At 55.8% G+C, this 20,339-nt stretch overlaps 1 protein-coding gene across 6 annotated transcripts in view; it reads left to right on the top strand.

Moving 5' to 3' along the window:
- Window positions 1–20,339, top strand: part of PAX2 (paired box 2) — an 86,015-nt gene that overhangs the window by 32,931 nt on the left and 32,745 nt on the right. For 4 of the 6 annotated variants that reach the window (XM_062214227.1, XM_062214224.1, XM_062214223.1 and 1 more), the window contains 2 exons: window positions 8,119–8,204; window positions 9,656–9,775. In XM_062214227.1, the coding sequence (XP_062070211.1) occupies window positions 8,119–8,204; window positions 9,656–9,775 (206 nt within the window). Of the gene's footprint in view, window positions 1–8,118; window positions 8,205–9,655; window positions 9,776–15,030; window positions 15,100–20,339 lie in introns of all 6 variants that reach the window. The other 2 variants (XM_062214222.1, XM_062214225.1) reach the window with 1 other exon arrangement.

Raw genomic sequence — 20,339 nt, 5'->3', positions numbered from 1 at the left:
CTGGTCTACCCCATGCGTGGCAGGAGCCCAAGCTCTTGAGCCATCACCTGTTGTCTCCCAGAGGGTGTGCTAGCAGGAAGCTGGATTGGAAGCAGAACTGGGACTAAAACACAGGCACTCAGATATGGGATGCAGATGTTCTAAGAACTACTTAACCGCTGTGGCCCATGTCTGTACCTCCACACAGCATTCTTTCAGGAGACAGAAGGCTGGATTTTTATTTTATTATTTATTTATTTATTTATTTTTTGAGTGCTGGAGAGGTGGGCAGGGCCAGAGGCAGGAAGGCCAGGCGGTCACTCACAGAGGTGTGAGGGGTCCATCCTCCAGGCTTCCTGCTGCCTGTGGAGGGGCAGGGAGGACAGACAAGCACCCAGTCTGGGCCTTGGTCCCAGCAATGAATCCGCAGCATGAGCACTGCCGTCCCCATCACACCCAGCAGCCCCGGAGCCGCTGGAGCAGGCCTGGGGTGGGGTGGACGGCCCTAGCCAGAGGCCCTGACAGATGAGGGCAGGCCAGCAGCGAGACGAGCAAGTCTGGTCACGCTCTGGCCTTGGCATGCACCACAGACTGGTTTCCAAATGGTTAGTTAAACACATTGCCCCTTAATTTTTAAGCCTAAGCATATCTTGAAGTTAAATCAATCCATATGCTTACTATTCATCATATAAACCATCACTATTGCCCCCTTGGGCCAGCCCCATGGCCCATCTAGCCTGGTAAATTGTCTCTGGCCTGGGCTCCCAGGGACACGTGGTGGAAGGATTATCGGCGTCAATGCCAGTACTAGAAGGTTAAGTTGATGCAGAAAATATGAGTGGTATCTAAGATACCCACTGGGAGTTTATCCTCCTGGAGGGCACCCACAGCCATCGTGTAATGATTTTGGTGTTTAACCTATAGCTTAGTTTCCCCAGAGGAATGTTGGTGACGATGCTGACTGGAGTCAGGACACAGATGCAGAGCAGTGGGATTGACAGCGCGTGAGCCAGGAGCTGGCTTAGTCTCTGACTCCCGCCCAGTTCTCCCAAGGCTCCCGGTACAGCCAATAGGGGCTTTGCTCCCTCCCTGGCTCGGGGCAGCTCTCAAGTGTCTGAGTTCAGAAATTCCAGTCCAGGGGCTCTGAAGCGGGAACCAGGGTTTGCCTTGGCCTGCGCCCCTGGGAGGAAATCCTTCTGCAAGCTTTCTGGCAGGACAACACCAGAGGTGGATGCTCCTGATTCATTCGTGAAGAACCCTGGTCACCTGGGACCTGGGTGCTGCAGCTCTGTCCTGCTGCAGCCAGGATGGGCAGGCCTGCCCCAGCTCTGCGGGATGGCCTGAGCCTCCCGCCAGGGGCCGTTCTCATGCACAGAAGGCTTGGGGACACGCAGGCCTGGATCCCTCAGGGCTTGTGCCTGAGCCTGGGTGAACACCAACTGCAGAGCCAGAGCCTGCGGAACAGCGCGAGCCTCCAGCCGTGCGTAGGTGTGCACAGCCTCCTTTGGGCTCCTGGGATGGGGCCAGAGTGGGGGTGGGGGGAGGTTTTCAGCTCCTGGCCTGTACAACGGGAGATCCCAGCACTTAGAGTTCTCAGAGCATGGACCCTTCACAGGAGGCAGGGAGAGTTTCCGGGGCGATCCGTGATAGCTCAAAGATGCCGACTTGCCTCAGAGTCTGGGATACGCGTTGGATACTGGCAGCTCTGAGACTTGAGTTGCAGCAAATACCTGTAGTAGGTTGGGCAAAATATTTTTTGAAGCAAAAGTAATTTTGTTCACTAGCATGAACCAGCTTATAATAAATATGGAGATAGCCTGAAGACGCTGGCAGAGGCTCCACCCACCATTGCCTGGCCAGTGGGACCTGCTCGTCTGAAGCAAGCTACCCTTTGGTCCCTTTGATTTACCAAATCAGGACAGACTTTCCCCATACCAGAATTTAAATATTTTCTTCAAAGACTCTGAAGCGAGCATTCTTCCCCAGGACAACTTAACCCATCATGTCCCATTGTCCTATTCATAGGACACCCATAAAGGCTCAAATTAGGCAATAAATGTACCACATATACTAACTGTAAAGTGAATATTATGTTGTTGAAATATTTGCAGAATTGAAGAGCTTGGGACCTAATGAGTTAAGCTGATCTGTACATGTATCTGGCACATGGATGTGGGTATCTGACATCTTGAGCCTGAGACCCTTTGGGAAAACCAGCAAGGTGACCAGGCTGGGGCCTGCTTGCCACTCGTAGAAGGAATTCCAGAGTTGAGAAGGTGGTCTGCTGTAGGCTGTGGGACAGGGCTTCAGGGGGTCCCGCCCATCTCTGGTGCCAGCAGCTGCTTCCTGCAGGTGCATCACTCCCATCTGCTTGTGAGGAACAGGGATTGCACCTAGAATCCAGGAGTTTGAAGTTTGGAGTTTTTAGTGTCCCTTCCCTGGAAGCAGTGCACTTGGCGATTAAGGATACAGCCGCCGGGACCATTGTTCTTGAACCCCACATCTCAGATTTGCCTGTATTAACTGGGCGACCCTGGGCACTGATTGCAGAGTAGAGTGCTGGGAAGGTAAGAGAACTGTTTGTCCAGAGCACGTAGAGCATTGCTTAGCACAGAGCAGGTGCTCAGCAGACAGTGGTCCTATGGCAGGCGCCTTTGCTGAGGAAGCCTTGCTCCTGGAAGGCCTGGCCAGCCTCGTCCTGGAGATGCTGCCCCCTTGCTCCCTTCAAGGTGAGCTGTCTGAGGTCACCTCGATGCTAATAGGCCCTCTTCTTGTCTCCACCTGAGGGGGAGTTTTTGCACACCATTTATTATCACATAATATAATCATACATAAGGTAACGTAATATGATGGGTAGGTTAACTTGGAAACCCTGAGGCAGACCGTGGATGGATGGATAGATGAATAGATACATTTGTACTAAGTATACATACATTATATCATTCTATTGATTTGTAAAAAGTTCCCGGTCTGCCTGGCTGTAATGAGATTTTTGAACTTTGCGTGGCGATCAATGAGAGGAATATTATTGGCCTGGAGAATTGATATACCTGCTCTCAGTGGCTTGTTCTGCTCCCAGGCTGCCCCGGCCCCCCAGGTGTACGATTCCAGCAGACACTTAACCTTTTTTACAGTGTCATCAGGCTAAAAGGAATCTAATAGTGACACAGGACTTGTGCTCAGCACTCTGCCACTATTGCTTTCCTGTCACAAATAATTTATAGCCTTCTATTTCCATCCCTGAGCCTGCACCCCAGCCCTGCCTCCCGTTTTCCCCCAGCTCCCAGGAATCAATAAACTCACGTAGCCACAGTGGGACTTCAGGGTGCAAGGAGACAGACAGACAGACAGACGGGGAGATGGAAAGAGGGGCGGAGAAAGAGAGGGAGAGAGACAGAGAAGAAACAGGGAGGAAGGACAGAGCGGAGGCGGAGGAGGAGGAAGAGGGAGACGGAGAGGGGTAAGGATCTTCTGGTGCTTTCTGAGAAGCTAGAGAGCGCCTGTCCTTCTTCCTGAGTTTACCAGTGTGATAGGAGACTCGTGCACCACTTTCCTCCTAACTCAAGCCCCAGAGACTGTTTGGATCTCTAAGCTGAAGGAGCTGAACTCCTCCTGGGAGTTTAACCAAAGAGGAAGTGACCTTACCACCTCCCTTGTCAGCCTTTGTCGCAAGCTCTGCCACAGCCCCCTGGCATCAGTCTGGTTCCTTCCCAGGGCCCCAGACGGGGCCCGATCCAGCCCCAGTCCGTCTCCCTGAGTCCTCCTGATGCCACCTCTTTTTGGGTCAGACTGTTGCCTGTCTTCTCGGTGCCCTCCCCCAGGGTCTCCGTAGCACCTGCATGGACCAGGTTGGGGCCTATGGGATGGGGAAGCCTCCCGCCTACATCTGGCCCAGGCTCCAAATTGAAAGCAGCCAGACCTAGGGGTCACCCATAAGAGTAATAGTACTGGCCCTCATGGTTATTGTAGCCAACATTTGCTGAGCCAGCCAGCACACGAAGCACATGAAGTAAGTGATTTCCCACTTCTCACTACAGTGCTGGAAGGCAGAGTAGCGTGATCTTACTTTAGACAGGAAGGAATAAGAACCTGCCCAGAGTTTCCCAGGCAATAAGGAGTGGAGCAGGGATTCAGACTCAGGCAGACTGAGCCTAGAGCCCAAACCCATATGCCCTTTGCTGCACCTGTGAGTGTGGGAGCCTCTGAGTGCCCAGGAGTCCTAGTGCCTCTCACCTGAGGTAGTGGAGGAGCCAACATCCTGCGAGAAGAAGGGAGAGAAGGGAGAGTGGGGAGCCTTGCAGGGTGGTCTCTGTGGGAATGGAGATGCAGCCGCCAGCATCCTAGTGGCACTTGACTTCCAGCTCAAACCTGCCTGGGCCATGGGGGATGCAGAGGTGCCTGGCTGTCTAGTGGAGCTGAGGATGAAAAGGCCCTGGATGGGGTGGGGGGCCTGGGGAGAGAGTATCAGGTGTCCCCCTAAACAACCGCTTTGTGTCATTGTTGGATCCCAAGTGCTAGTCCCTTGAATTGTTGAATTTACGAGGTGCAGGTGGGCACTGGATGACATCAGGTTTTCCATGTTCTCAATTCTTAAATCCCCCTCAATCGGCTCCGGGGACAGGCAAATGCCCACTGCCTCAGGTTGTGGACGGACACCAAGAGCACTAGGTACTGGCAGCAGGCGCCCTGCCCGGCTGCTCTCCCGTGCACCACCAAGCGCTGTCAGGGCGTAGTGATTTCCCATCACTTGCGCCCCTGCTAAATCCGCACCAGTGCCCCAGGGGTCAGAGGCTCTGGTGAGGAAGACAGAAACTCCTCAGCATCTGGTTATCTGTCTCACCCAGCCCCAGCCCTGGGGCTCCCAGCCTAGCAGCCTTCAAGCCGGAGCCACTGTGGGCCCAGTGGAGTTTTCTGCGGCAGTGAATTGGGAGCAGCTCTTCTGAGCCGCTCAGGGGCCTTCTAGACTTCTCTTGTAGATGTGTCTACACTGTCCTCAGCTATTGACCAGCCCGTGTCAGGAAGTCATGCTCCAAACCTTCCTTCCGTCTTCTGGGACATACCTTACCTTTTGCTTTACTGAGAGATGAAAACTCCTTCGTAAAGCTCCTGGCCACCTGGCAACAGGCCATGCCAGCGGATCCCCTCGGCCCCGCCATCTCCTTGCTCTGCCCAGCGCTCATCGTCCAGTCTTTCAGGAACCTGAAGCCTCTCCCTCCTCTGGCTTCTCCTCAGCCTAACAACTTCCCGGGTCTTTCTTACCCCAAAAGCTTTCCTCCCACGCTGCTGCGGGCTCCACCCTCTGACTTCCGTACATTGCTCTCCTTCCCTCTTCTGCAGACTTCTGAAGGCTGTGGTCCGCTTCTGCTGCCTCTGGTCCCTCCCTGTTCACGCACTAACCTCCTGCCGTCTGGTCCCTGCTCCAGTTGCTTTGCTGAGACTCCTGTCTCCAAGGCCACTAATGGCTGCCAGAATCTCCCCATCTCTTTTATTCCCAGTTCCCCTCAGTCTCTATGTTGCCGTGGGCACCACGGATGGTGTTCTTGAAACGTTCTTCCCCGTCGACTTAGGTGTAATGGTCCTATGGAGGTTCTGCCTGCAGCCACTCCTTCCAACACTCCTTTCCTCGTCATTCTAAATCTTTTTCAGCCAGCGGATGCCTGGACATGTCAACCTGGACACTCCCCTGCCACCTCCAAGGCTGCATGTCCAGCACCTGCATCACCATCTCACCTCCCCCAAACCAGTCACCCCCTACATCCCTGTTTTTTTTTTAAAGGATTTATTTATTTCAAAGGCAAAGCTATAGAATGAGAGAGGGAGAGAGAGAGAGAGAGAGAGAGAGCGAGCTTCCATCTGCTGGTTCACTCCCCAAATGGCTGCAGTGGTTGGGCTGGGCCAGGCTGAAGCTAGGAGCTTCCTCTGGGTCTCCCATGTGGGTGCAGGCCCCAAGGACTTGGGCCATTTTCCGCTGCTTTCCCAGAAGTATTAGCAGGGAGCTGGATTGGACGTGGAGCAGCCAGGACACGAACTGGCACAAATGGCATGCCAGCATCGAAGGGAGCAGCGTAACCCGCTGCACCACACCCCTGAGCCCTGCATCCCTACTCTTGACAGCAGCATGAACCACCAGGCTTCCTGTTACCCAGAACCGGGGCTTCAGAGCCGTGCTTGACTCTGCTTCGTTGCCAGACCGTGGCCGTTCGGCCTCCGCGGTGTCTTACATATGCTCTCCTCTCATTCCTGGGACAGCTTCCATCCTGAGACCTATTTGTCTGCCTACCTTCTAGGTTAGAAACTGCCCGTGGCTGAGACCTCGTCAGCCTGGTCCTCCACACTGGGGGAAGGCTGACAAGCTACCGAAGGCATCGATTGTGAGGTCTGAGTTCCGACTCTGCCCTCCCTGGCGGTGGGCTCCTAAGTGAACTGCTTTGGTTTTCAATTTGCAAAATGAGGCTGATGGTATCTCCTTTGGAGGTTATCGTGAGAATTAACAGAGTGTATATAAGTCATATAAGCTGTATGTAATATCAGTACTTAATAAATGCTCAGTAAGTGGAAAATAGCTATTATCATTATCACATCCACGTTTTCAGCCTTATTTCTCCTTCCTCCCTTACCCAGCCCTGCGGCTCCCGGCAGACTGGTGCAGGCGTTAACCCCCAGACACCCTGTTTACCTGGCTTCTTCCATGCTTCGCTTCCTGTTTCTCCTGCACCTGCTTCTGTAATGCCTTCCCTTCCCCTTCCTTGTTCATCTTAGATTTGTGTTGTGTTAGTATTTTCTTAAAGTGGGGAAAGAAACCCCAGAGAGCCTGTGGTCCAACCCTTGATGGGGCCTGGAGTGCCGAGGGCCGTGTGGACTCCTCCTGGCAGCCAAATCCAGGCAGTGCCATTTCCACTGCGCCCAGGCCTCTGATTTCTGCCCTCTCCGCTTTGCTGACCAACATCAGCTTCCACTCCTCTTCCCCAAGCCCCCTGCCGGCAAGGGGGCGGCTCCTGGCACTGCCTGCCTGATGCCCTGGGGCTGCTTGGCTTTCTCAGGGTGCAGGGCTTCCCTCCCCGACTTCATGTCCACCCCTATGAGGGCCGTGCCTGCAAAGGCTCGGGAACAGCTGGCTGCAGCCGAGTTGCTCAGGGCTGGTGACTCTGCTGGCTGGCTGAAGCGACCGCAGCTCTCACACCTCTCTGTGGGGAGGCGCCGTGCTGCCGGAGAAGTTGCTTCCAAGGGCCCCTGATTTGACCAGAAGGCCGAGGGGAGCCTTCCTCCATGCTGGCTTCAGGCTTCGTCTTTTGCCTTGTTGAGATCTGGCCCACTGAAAGGCAGGCCCATCCCAGCCCTGGCGTGTCTGATTTGGGCCCTGTCCCTGGGGTGGACAGGGAGGTGAGCGCCCACGTTCCACCCAGGTTGCTACAGAATCTTAGATCCCGGTAACACCCTCAGAGAAGAGGCCCTTGGGCCAGCCTATGGGACCAGGGTTCTGAGCTGCGAGCAGTACGCAGGCTCAGGGTGAGGTTGTTCAAGATTGACATCTGGCAGAGGTACTGTGTGCTGTGTTGGAATCCTGGAACCAAAGGGTCACCTGTGACCCAGCCTTTCCCTGTGTGCTTGTCCTTAGCTTGAGATGTGGGGAAGGAGAAACTCTGCAAAATATAGGTACAGAGATGTGGGGGAGGCCCATCCCCCTCCGCTCAACCTTGGAGGCCTGTGATGCAGTCCCCATAGGAACGCAAGCTCCAAATGACCCCCAAACCCAGGAGGTGCAGGTGCCAGAAGGAGACAGATACGTGGTTGAGGGGGAAGCTGGACCACAAGGTGGACAGGAAGCCTGGAAGGAAGAAGGGTGCCGCACTCCGCTCAGTCTGCTGCTCGATCCTTCTGAAACCGAGCTGCGAGTCTGCTGGTGGCGGTGCATGGGGAAGGACAGCGCGTATGCTGCCCCTTCCCACAGCTGCACGAGACTGGGGCTGTGTGGCCAACAAGGGGGAAACCTGGTGCCTGCAATTAGAGCAGAAGTTCAGGCAACAGAGGGAAGAGGAAGGAGCCGAGGAGCTTGGGAGAGAGCCTGTCCGGGAGCAGGGCTGGACTGTGCAGGGGCGGGAGCCGGCCTGTGTGGGTGACACACGTGTGATGCTGTTGCAGGATCATCCGGACCAAAGTGCAGCAGCCTTTCCACCCAACACCAGACGGGACTGGGACGGGAGTGACTGCCCCCGGCCACACCATCGGTAAGAGGGCTCAGGGGAGGGGAAGATGGCCCCGCCTAGGGCAGCCAGGACATGCGGCTCCACCACGAGGAACTGCCCACCTGTCTGGGGTCTGGGGCCTCTCCAGTTCCCTTCTGTCCAGGGGCTCGCGGTCTCCCTGCCTGGGAGCAGTTCACCAGGGTTGTTCTCTGCCTCCCAGCCACGTCGCCTGGCCTCTGCCCTGCCCAGGCAGTCTCTGTCCTCGTCTCACTCTCTCTCTCAATCCGTACTTTGCCTTTGGTGTTTCTTCTTCCCACCCCCATCTTCTCGTTTTCTCTGCTCTGCTTCTTTCTCCCTACCTGTCCCTCTTTCTTCCATCTCTGCCTTCTCACTTCATACTCATTTTCTTAACTTTTGAAACCATCCTCTCTTCTCTCCCTCTCTGCCTTTCCCTTGTTCTGTTTTCCTCTCCTTGGTGCCTCTGATGAGTTCCTCTTTCTCCCTCCCTTCTCTGTCTAAGTTTCCTCCTCTCTCTCTCTCTCTCTCTCTCTCTCTCTCTCCCCCCCTTATTTCTTGACCCATGCTCATGGTCTGTCATGACACAGCCCAGGCCTACTAGAACACCTGCTAACACCCCCCTACCCCCCAGCGTACACACAGACTGTGTTCCTTTTGGCCCAAGGGTACCTGGCTGTGGCCGTAGCCGTAGATGAGGCCTGGAGTTTGAAGAGCTGTGGTGCAGATAAGATTTTCTTGATGCCCTTAATGGCAGCTGTCCCCTTCTCTCTTGACTGGCAGGAAGTGGAAAGGGTTAGCTTTAGCCTTCCCGGGGTTGACAGGTGCAGCTGTTTCCCAGGCCTGTGTTGGGAGGGAGTGCTGGGCCAGCCTAAACCTGAGTTAATTGTCACCAAGTGAATGGGTTCACTGGTCTGCACCAGGAGGGGGGACTTAGGTACTTCTCAAGTGATCACAAGGCCAGGAGCAACCAGGAGAGAGAACTCCCAGGAGTTCCCAGCGTGGGGCTCGGCCGGGGTTCTTGAAGAACAGGGGCAGACCTGAGAGAACCACACACGCTAAAGCAGGGTTGGCAAAGACCTGCAGGAGGCTGAGCTGCAGCTGGGGTGGAAAGGTTTGCCCAGCCCCAGGAATTGGATGAGCTGTGCCAAGGTGCTCCCTGGATTGGTTCAGCTTTGGGGTTGCCTGGGCCTGTAACTCCATCCATCCGCAGAAGAGAGAGTTCAAGGACCCCAGTGAGACCCACGGACTGGCAGAGTAGGCCTGGGGTTGACTGGTTACCACCTACCCAGGGCTGGCAGAAGTGGGTAATAGCCCGAGCTGTATGTACCACCAGGGGCCCTGTAGCCTCAGAGGAACAGGGGGCATGTGGACTCCTCATCCCACCTGTGTCCTCTGCTTCTGTGTGCCCCCAGCCCCGGGGCTTTGGCCTACGACCACAACTGCTACCCTGATGGCATGTCCTTGCTCTCGTCCAGTTCCCAGCACGGCCTCCCCTCCCGTTTCCAGCGCCTCCAATGACCCAGTGGGCTCCTACTCCATCAATGGGATCCTGGGGATTCCTCGCTCCAATGGTGAGAAGAGGAAACGTGATGAAGGTAGGGAGGAGGGAAGGCGTTTGGCTTCCCCTACGCATGCTTTGTCCTTGGACTCAGGGCTCCGGTTTCGGCCTGGCCTCGCAGCTGCTCTGCTGTGAGATCAGTTTTAGTAGCAAAGACCAGGTCCCCCCACTGCCCTGCTGGCTCCTGGAGGGGGGGGAGGCTGCTGGTGGGGCCCCCAGCTGCACCATCTGCTCGGCAGCCCTGACTGCCTCTCCTTCCGATGGGACACACCTCAGCTATCCCTGTGGGATGCCGGGGGACAGACGTGAGCCACTCACCTTGGGAGGGTTTCGGAGGCTGGGGTCAGCTGGTCTCTGACCTGTGGGGGAAAGGCTACCTTGTCCTCACCTGATCCCAAGCCATTAGGAGGTGGGAGAGTGATGTCACCTGCAGCCAGCCCCGGTGTCCTTTCTCTGTCACACACAGACACTGCCTTGCCCCGTGCACCACTCAGGGAGCTGGGCATGGGGCCTCTCTCTGTGCTGTCCTCTGAGAGGACCCCCCCAGACCCTCCCGTCCTTCCCCTCATTCCCCTGCACCTCAGGGTGCAGCCCGGCTGTGTTGCAGGGAGCTTAGGAGGATGGAGGGCGCTTAGGAGGAGGGAAGCAAGAAGGGGAGAGAGTGTTGGGAATGAGCCTGGGCATGGTGCTTTGCAAGTGCTGTCGCGCTGCGGGTCCCTTGGGGACCATTTGGTTCTCTCCTCAAGCAGTTGGGAGCAGGGCTGACGGAGGTGCCGGGGTCTCAGGTCTGCTCCTGTGCCCATCCTCCCACTGGCCCTGCGGGGACACAGTAGCCTCCCAGCCTTGGTGGGGGGTGGTGTGTGCATGTGTGCAGGATTATAAAGGTGTCTCCCATGCGACAGACAGAATCCTCGGACAAGGACCATAAAGGGGTGACACATACCCCATTAGCTCAGGACAGTCCCGATTTATGCCTGTTGTCTCTGTGTCTTGGCCAGTCAGCAGCTCCTTTTCCTCTCAAAAATGTCCTGTTTGGACAATCCGTCATGTGGCCATCCCCAGCCACGACAAGCCCTTGGTGGGGGAAAGCTCGGGGAGGAAGGACCGGAGGAAAGGCGCAAAGCGGGGATTGCGCAGGCCCGGCGCAGGGAGAGTGTGGGCGCGGCCCGGGCCTGGCAGGACGGGGATGACCTGGCGCTGGCCTCCTTCCAGAAGCCCTAATGGCCTCGTTTCACAGGGAAACAGCTTGTCTGGCTCTATTTCTCCTTCCAAAGTCTCCAAACCCATTTGGCTGCCACGGCCTTTGCCACTCACTAAATTTCATTGTGGTTGTTTTGGCCGCAGCCCCTGATGGGCGGGGTGGGTGGGGGGTGTGGGAAAGGCCCCGAGTCCCAGTTCTCTCTGGGGGCTTCCCATCCCTGGGCGTTTGCCAGGCTCCTGGGCACCCTGAGTGCTTTGGGAGACTCTTGCCTCAAACCCCATGGCTTTCCTCCATGACCACAGCCCCTGCGCGTTTCAGAGCAGGAGCTGGCCTGGGCCAAGAAGGCCACAGGAGCCCCTCTGCACTGTCCACTGTTGACCTGGGGTGGGGGTCCAGTGTCCCCTCAGCTGCCTGGGCTCCTGTGAGCCATGAAGGGAGGCCAGGGGGCCGGGACACCCTGGCTGGAGGCCGTGGTCACCAAGGGCTGGGCCTGGCCTGCCCAGAACATAGTGCTCTCCCCTGGAAGCAGTGGGTCGTTTTCATTGTTCCAAATCAATTCAAGCCAGTGAACCTTTCCCGCGTATCAGCTGCAAGAAAGGCTTGGTGCTCCGGGTCCCAGAGCAGAACAAGACGTGATTCTTGTCCTTAAGGAGCTTACACTCTAGTGAGGCGTGTCGTACCTGCGAGCTCAGAGAGAGGAAGGGCCCATCAGATAGCCGTGGTGACGCAGGGTCTGGGAGCAAGGAGTTGGGGGCAAGGGTGCGCTGCAAGGAAGGGCTGCTCTTTGCAGAGGGGCCTGTGGGGCAGCCGAGGAGAAGGCTGGAAACCCTGTCTGACAGACTGAGCCTTATGAGAATCACAGGTGGAAGCAGCTAGGAGGTCGGGCTAAGTAAGTGGCTTTGGGTCCCAAGACAGCAGGCCAGGAACAGACCATGGGAGGAGCATGGGCTGGTGTGCAGAAAGCAGAAGCCACTGGAGGTATGCGGGCAGGAAGGGACCGGAACGGAGCTGGCCTCCAGCAGGGTGACAGAGACAATGAGACAGTGCAGGTGGCATGAAGGATTCTGGGGGTCTCTAAGTTTCCAGGGGGCAAGAAGGTACAGAGGCCCTGCTCTTTTTGGAGATGGGGGTTCCTTTGCCCTGACTGCCCCCAAGCCCTTGACCAATCCCAGGCCAGAACGAGCTGTCCTTTCCCTGCAAGAAACCAGGCCTGTGACATTCCCTATCTCCCCAGTTTGATCCATCAGACCAAGTGGGAAAGGAGAGAAGAGAGGAGAGGAGAAAGCAAAGGTAGATCTATCTCAGCCCCTCCTCCCCCTCCCCTACTCCGGACCCTGGGAGCAGCCAGGCCCAGTTTGCATTAGGGAGCCGCTCAGATGATTAAGAATAGGGGAGATAATTATGTGTCAAGATGATGTAGCCCAACTCTGCACTCAGGCCAAGGTAGCAAGGCGGCTGGCAGGCTGGTCGGTCGCAGGAGGCAGTCTCGGCCAGGGCTGCACAAACATGCAGGTGTGTCCTTCAGCGGGTGGGCCCCAGCTGCAGGCCCGTGAGAAAACTGACTTGGGAGACTAAGGGACCATGGGTGCCTGTCCAGGGGCTCAACCCTAGAGGGAGTGGAGTTTGAGGCTTCTCCCTCCAGGAAGACCTGGGCCCCTCTCTGGCCCCCACCATCCTAAAAGTGTCACACCCTGAGGGCAGGCTGTGAGCCTCTGTGTCCTGCTCCTGCCCCTGGGAACGGTGCAGCCTGTTCCTCAGCCGGAACCGTGTGGCGGTGGCGGGTGTCCGCGAGGACGACCATGGCTGCAGTGTGTGCTCGCGTGGTTGGAGATGACCTCAGCGGCGGTTATTGGTGTTCACAGTGATCATACCAGAGCTTTACTGGCAGTGGCGTGCAGAATATGGGCAGCAGTGTTAATATCTACAGTGATCATATCTACAGGGATATTAGTAAAAGGCCAATCAGCTGTGACTTGGGAGGAGGCGGCTGTGACTGCCAGCCCGCCTGAGACTCCTTCCTGCGCCTGGGCTTGTGGGAGTAGGGGAAAACTCAGACTTTCCTTTGACAAATGCACTGGTCAGGAAGCTTTGACCCCACTTCTGAGAATCCAGGAGCTCCCAGACTGAGACAAGGAGGCAGGCTGGGGACAGATGAGTACGCTCCATCACGCAGCATGTGGGAATCAAGTTGTCCATCAGTCTGAAAGGTGGAATTCCATTCCCTACCCTGTCCCACCTTCCCTTCTTCTTAGCCACAGCTTGGGCTGGATCCCCTGGGTCCCTGGCTTCTTTGCCTGGAGGACAGAGACTGTACTGCCTGGTCTGCAGTCGGGCTGAGAACCCGCAGGCCCTTGCCTTCACCCTATGGCTATGGGCTGGGGCCCAGAGCTTCGCTGTCCATCAGCGGTGGTGTTGGAAGCACAGAGCAGGTAGTTAACTTGTCCAGAAACCCAGATGAAGTCATATGGTGAGAGCCTGTTGATCTGTGTGAGGGAGGTGTGTTGGGATCCTCCCTGGGTGTGTGGGATTGCAGGGCACTGTGATTTTGCCTTCATTAATTAGGTGCACAATGAGTTGTGCCAAGCCAGTGCCATTGTGCGTTTGCAGGCAGGGCAGGTTGCATGGCTGCAAATGGCTGAGTCCTGCCACTGCCTTTAATAGCTCCCTTCTGCTTTGGATGAAGCTGTAACTGGAAGAAGCAGTTTATTTCCTTAGTTAGCTCCTTCCTCGAGGTCCCCAAGTGTTGCTCAGGTTAGACTTGGAGCAAATGAGGGGATTAGGCTGCAGAAATGAGCAACACCTGCCCATGTCCAGGAGCCCTAGGTTAGGTGAGAGAAGACTGTAAAGACTCCTAGCAGGATGGAGGGTGCAGGGCGGAGGCCAGCGTGCAAGCCCTGGAGCCCAGCCTGGGTGGGCAGTGTGGCTTGGCCGGGAGGAATGTCGGCTGGCAGTGAGGAGGGAGGCACGGCTGGGTGTGAATCCAAGGGCTACTCAGCAGCTATGTGACCATGGGCCAGTTACTTGAGCTCCATCAGCTCTGATTTTCTTCAGTAAAATGGAGATGGTAACAGCGCTCGCTTCCCTGGGATCTCTGGGGTGGACGGCATCAGGTCGTGACGGTAGATGGGTTGAGCCAGCGCCATCTTGGAAGATGGATCCTGCGAAGAAAGGAAGCCTATTGGCAGTTTATGTTTCAAGGGGAAACAGTTGTGTCAGGAAGAAATTTATTTGGCACAGTCCCCAGCCTTGGTGCTGCTCCTTCTAAGTATGGCTGGCGTTGAGTGACGTGGGGGAGACGCTAACCCCAGTGGGCCCAGTGAAGGGGAGGAGACGGTCGGCCTTGTTTGTCCATGTGGGTGGGGGGTCTCAGTGCGTATCTGCCGTCTCCTTCACTCTGTTGTTACCCACCTGGGCCACACGTCCTCTTTCACCCTGCACGGGCATTTCGGATGTGCACAAAGACCTAACATGGGTCCCTCACTCCCTGTATGTCTCTGATCACCTCTGCTCCCGCCTGCAGTGTATCTGGGTTGGGAAATGTGTGCTTGTTTTAGAGACACGTATGTAATTTTTCACATGGTTTATGCAGGCATGTGTGTATGTATGTGTGTGTTCTCCCATGCTGAGATCTTGGGGTGTAAACAGACATGGAATGTCACGCATCAGGAAGGCAACAAAGTTTTCTGGGAAGTGTATGTGCTTGGAGAGAGTCCCAGTTGTGAGCGCTGCACGTCCACCAGTGCTGGTGAACACGAGAGGTCTGAGCCAGGCCAGAGGGTGTCAGTGTTCAAGGTCCTCATGCGTAGGCGTCCATGTAGAGTTTCACCCAAAGGGCCCCATAGGCATTACCCCAAGTTCTGCTGGCAAATGGATGGGCTTTTCTGAGCCTGCCTTGAGGGGCAGCTAGGGCCCAAGTCTATGGGGGCTGAGGCGGGGGACCCTGCCTGCTCAGGTCGTGCAGGAGTGTGACTCAGAACTTTGGAGTCCTTTGAAGTGGAGCCTGGGCTCCTCATTGCAGAGTCTGGCCCCCAGTCTTCCAGCTGCCTGTCTTCCGGGATCTCTCAGTGTTTGTCTGTCTCTATTTGCTCTAGTCGAGGTATACACTGATCCTGCCCACATTAGAGGAGGTGGAGGTTTGCATCTGGTCTGGACTTTAAGAGGTATGAGGGTCAGAGGGAACATGGTGTGGGGGCCGAGGGAAATAGCTCGGGGGTGGTGGTGAGAGCATCCAGAGAGTGGGCTCCTAACAGCCAGCGCGTGGAAGAGGAGGAGGTGGCCCAGGCTTCCACGGGGCACCCGGTAGGCTAACTAATGCAGAGTCTCAGGGCTGGGCTCACTTCTGCCATGGGCCACTGATGGGGTTCGGGGGCTAAGGCCCCGGTGGCCTGGAGGGTCAGGCACTCCGGGGATGGGGGCACTTGGAAAAACAAAGAGCAGATCGGGTAGTAAAACAAAAGCAAAGGAGACCTGGAAGCACCTGACAGCCCTAATTCATCACGGCCCAAGTTTTTTCCTGTGTTCCCATTATATTTGTTTGTAAAAGTGGAAATCAATTTTGAAGGTAATTTTCTGGAAAGAATGGAAGGGAGGTGGGAGGGCCGGATAAGGCAGAGATGGTAAAAGGAAAAATTTAGGCCAGGCACAGCCCAGGGGCAGCTCTTGGCAAGGTGAAAGAAAATTGCATATTCAATCTCCATCCATGAATCTCCCTCACTGCTGCCCGCCTCCTGCTTGAAAACAATGAAGGCTTTTTCCCAACGCTGGGCAGGGCCTCGGTATCAGCCTCACTTTAACTTCAGGGTCATTAATTCCCTGATTATTGAAGGAGAAGAGAGAGTTGCAGCATCGTCAATTCCAATGGCACCCCCTCCATGGGATCAGGCACTGGCTGGGGTGGGGGGTGGGGGGTCAGCCAGGGTGAGGTGAGGGTTACTTCAGAAGGGGGCAGGGGAGAGGAAATGGGGGAGCCAACCGGACTGGGGAGAAGGAAGCCAGGAGGAGGAAGGGAGAAGGCAGCCATTACTGCATACCTCTGTTGTGTTGTTATTGCAAATTAAAAGTAGCATGTTCCACTCCACAGCTATCTTTGGGGAGGGAGGGGCGCCGAGGGAGGTGGGGGATCTTATCATTGCTTCTTCAGCAGACCAGCCAGTGGTGTCACCGTGTGAGGTGACATTTGAATTTACAATTCCGCTGAGAAAAGCCATTAATTCACAAATTAACATTTCTCCCTCTCCCTCTCTCTTTAACACTCTCTCCCTCTCTCACATGGATGTGCAAGCAATTGAAAAGACAAAGGAAATAGCCTTAAGGAAGAGACTTTACTGCTAGTCTGTCTGTGCTGAGATTGCTCCCCCTGCTTCCAGAGAGATAAACCAATTACCTGAGCAGCTCCGCTCCTGGCCGCCAGATCCCTCCTTTTGTAGGCTGCCTCCATGGCTGGATTACATGCCGTGTATCTCATTAATGTCAACCAGGCGTGCCTGGTCACCAAGCCCTCTTCCCGCCTCTCCTCCTGGAGGGGCCACAGGGCAAGTGTGGGTGTCGTGAAGGTGGGCAAGGGGACCCTGGCGAAGAGGAGAGGCTGCCCAGGCCTGGGATCTTTGGGGATGGCCACAGTATTGCAGGAGGCTGGAGGCGGGATGGAGCGCTCCCGGTCAGCTTGCCCTGGACGCCGGAAGGCCGGGCATGCGCCCATGTGTAGCAGAGGCTGGCGCCAGAGCCAGACTCTCAGTGGCCTTGTGGTCCTGATGCAGTGTCTGACGGAGCCAGAGAAGGATCTGATCTCTCCCTGCAAGGGAAGGGCTTGGGGCAGCTCTGCTGAGCGGGCACTATTTTAGTGGGAAGGGATCAGCCTGAGGAGCTGGGGGTGGGGTGGGGGGAAGCTTGGGGAGCCCAGAAAGCAGGATGAGGTTGCACCATGCTGGATAAAGAAAATGAGGCTGCACTGATTCCTTAATCTAAACCCAGCACTCGGGCATTATGTATGTCTACTACCCAGCCGTTGTGTGTACTCACCCACACACACATGACCGCCGTCTGATTCCCTTCTTAGAGAAGCAGTAATCTTCCCTAATCTACAGGGCATTCATTCCAAGACCCCCCAGTGGGTGCTGGAAACTATAGATAGCAGCCAAACTTATCTATATGTACTGTGTGTTTTCCTATACATTCCTACCAACGATAAAAGTTTAACTTGTCAATTAGGCACAGCAAGAGACCAACAACAATAACTACTAACAACATAGAACAATCACAACAATACGTTGACTTGTGACTGTTGATCTGATAACTGAGACAGCTACCCAGTGACCGATGGGTACAGCAGGGACATGCTGGACAAAGGGACGATTCATGTCCCTGGCAGGACAGAGTGGAATGGCATGCGATTTCGTCATGCTACTCAGAAAGGTGCACAATTTAAAACTTATGAATTGTTTATTTCTGGAATTTTCCATTTAATAGCTTCAGACCATGGTTGACTGCAGGTGACTGAAATCACGGCAAGTGAAACTGTGAACAAGGGGGCAGCACTGTGCTCACCTAAGAACAGGGGTGGGGAAAGTCCACAGGCGAATCTACGTGAAGGTGGCCTCTGTCTGGATACCTACCCGAGTGTCACTGCATCAGCAAAGCACAGCCTGTGTTCATTTTCCAACGAATATTCAAAAGCTGGCTAATGTTCACTCCAGTGCAAGCAAGAGCCCAAGTTCAAAGGCCGGCATTCACTAAGACACACGCACAGCAAAAACACCCACTTAGAGCACACATTCATTGCTAAGATTATATCCTCTTAGTAAGCAGGAAGGGGGGGGGGCGACTTCTACCTGAATGGGACACATGTTTTAGCTCAACTCCCTGGGGACGATGGCCATGAGTCTGTTGAACACCAACCATATCATCAACCAGGTTTAGGGATAAGTTCTGTGGATGTCTTGCTAAGACATTTGTCATGAGCCCTGGGCATGTGCGGACAACTTGTGTTTTCCTGTGGGGCAGTACTGGGGTTTAGCTGTGGCTGCATAGATGAGTTGGTGTTTCAATCCCTGAGTTGGTACCAGAGTCAGCAGCCACATCACGAACCATCTTCATTTCCAACTAGTTCATGCTATCGCGGATAAAGAGTTATATTTGGTCGTTTGGAGAACTATTTTGAGATTTAGCATAAAAGAGTACATTTTTTCATAAAGTGCCAAAAAGTCAGAACACATAGGTTGAGCCCAGACCCCGGGAGAGAAAGCTCAGCACTGGCTCTAGAGGGTTCTGTGGGCATCCCTCCAGGCCCCCTGCCCTCCCCTTCCTGGACCGCCACTTTGTCAGCAATGGCGGGTGGCTCCAGCACCCAGCTGCCTGGCGGGCCCCCTGCTGGACGAGTGCGAGCACCTGTCTGGTCTGAATGTCTTCAGCTCCCGCTCCTCCGCTTGGCAGGCACCTTCCAGCCCTGCAGGTAGCATGGCTCTCCTTCCTCCTCCCCACAAGGGCACCGCGAGAGAAACGTGCTGCCTCAGCTCTGCAGGCTGGGAGGAAGGAGGGAGGAGCCGGGCGTGCAGGCTGCTCCCCGGGCCCTGCCTCCTGTGGGTTCACCTCCCTGGGTGCCTCCTCTGCACACCAGTGGGTAGCCGGGAAGGACAGGCAGCTGCATGGGGACCCCTTGCAAAGCGAGGTTAGAGAGAATGAAGGGTTTGGAAGACCCAGAAGGCTATCTGCGGGAGGAGCAGTCCAGACAACCTCCTGGGCCATTGCTGCCTGCGCCAAGAACCAGCCCTGGGCCTGGGGAGGCAGCCCTCCCAGCCCTGCTTTCCTCAGGGCGCTCTGGGACCCTCCTCGTTCTGCCCAGTGGGGATGAAAAGGCGAGGCGGGCGGGGTGGGGGGGAGGGCTGGTCCTGGCGCTGGAGCGAGTGGCAGCAGAGCCAGTAATTCAAACCATCCTGACCCTTCGGTGAACCCGAACCTGCTGACCTTGACAGCCCAGACAAGAGAGGCCTCACAAACCTCAACCTGCTCCTCCGAGGCCTCGCCTTCTCTCCCTCCCTTTCTCGGAGCCCTGTGGCCCGGCCTCCAGGTGGCTCCTAACTGGGCCACCCCCAAGAGATGTCAGCATCCCTTCCTCCCCAAGGAACTGCCTGCCCATTCCAAAGCACCTTTGTGCTCATCTCCCTGGGGACTGGCGGGTGGCCATCTCCTGGGGGCTGCTTCACCTTGCCCTCAGCCTGCTGTCCTAGGCTGTGCTCTGTGTAGAGGGCTGGCTGCTGTGTGTGTAAGGGCTGGCTGCACACGGAGGCAGGGGTAAAATGTGATCGAGGCAGAGCAGACAAGAGGAGGCAGGCAGCCCCAGGAACCTGCAGTAAAGTAAATGCAGTTTATGAAGTTTATGTTTTCCTCTGAGGGAGAGCTGGATCGCATCCAACAGCCTCCCAGTGCCTGCCAAACGGCTCCTGAAGCAGAAAGTGCGGGCAGGAGAGCAAGCCGGTGACAGGGAGCCGCGCACAGACACACACGCACACGCACACGCACATGCACACGCACACACACATCTCCCCAGGCCCTCGCAGCCTGGGAGGGCTGGAGTGGAGGGATGAGGAGGTGTGTTTGGGAGGAGTGACTCCAGGAGCATCCAGCTTCCTCCCCACCTCCCTCTGCACCCACCAGCCCTGTGTCTACTTGAGGCGGTGTGGCCACCTGGGGCTGCCAGCTCTGGGCAAGTGCCATGTGAACGGCCCTAGAACAGTGGGTGTGGGCTGAGCAGCTGAAAGGACTGGAATGTGGCACTATGGGGTCTCCCAGAAATCTGCTTTTTCTTCTGATGCTGGGCATCCATTGTTCTCTGGCACCTTGATCTAGACCCAGTGGGTACCTTGTGGCTGCTGAAGCTAGCTTTTGGGTCTTTCAGGGAGACACAGTTAAGAGCTGTGTGTATTTTATTCTTGGGAATTAAAAGGAGATAAATGATGGACAGGTTAGGGCGTGGGAGCACCCAGAAGGGCTTATAAATGAGTTAGAGTCTCTGTCCATCTAGACGCTGCTTTGTGTGCCCAAGTAGATGGGTGTGTGTTTGCACGTGCACACGCTAGTGTGACATGGAACTGGAACAGGGTCGTTGACTTTGGAGGAGAGGGGAGTGTGTTGCTGCAGGGATGACCCAGGGAAGCATACGGCAAAGGTCCTCGCTCAGGCCCGTGGCTGTGGCGCGGCCACGACCTCGCCTCCGCGCCTTCAGAGAGCTGTCCCAGCTGGGAGGTGGGGAGAAGTCCATCTCCAGCCTCATGCTGGGAGCTTCAGGTCTCTCTTGAAGAACTCAGGAGCTGGGCAGAGGAAGATGGCAGAAGGCCAGTCATCCACAGGCAGAGAGTGGAGGGAAGACAGAGAAGGGAGTGGAGGATGGGCAGGGGGTGCTGAGAGC

The sequence above is a fragment of the Lepus europaeus genome, chromosome 17 (assembly GCF_033115175.1).
Source record: "Lepus europaeus isolate LE1 chromosome 17, mLepTim1.pri, whole genome shotgun sequence".
NCBI classification, from domain to species: Eukaryota; Metazoa; Chordata; class Mammalia; order Lagomorpha; family Leporidae; genus Lepus; species Lepus europaeus.
The sequence above is the reverse complement of the archived record's forward strand: the minus strand, read 5'-3'. Positions and strand labels throughout refer to the sequence as shown.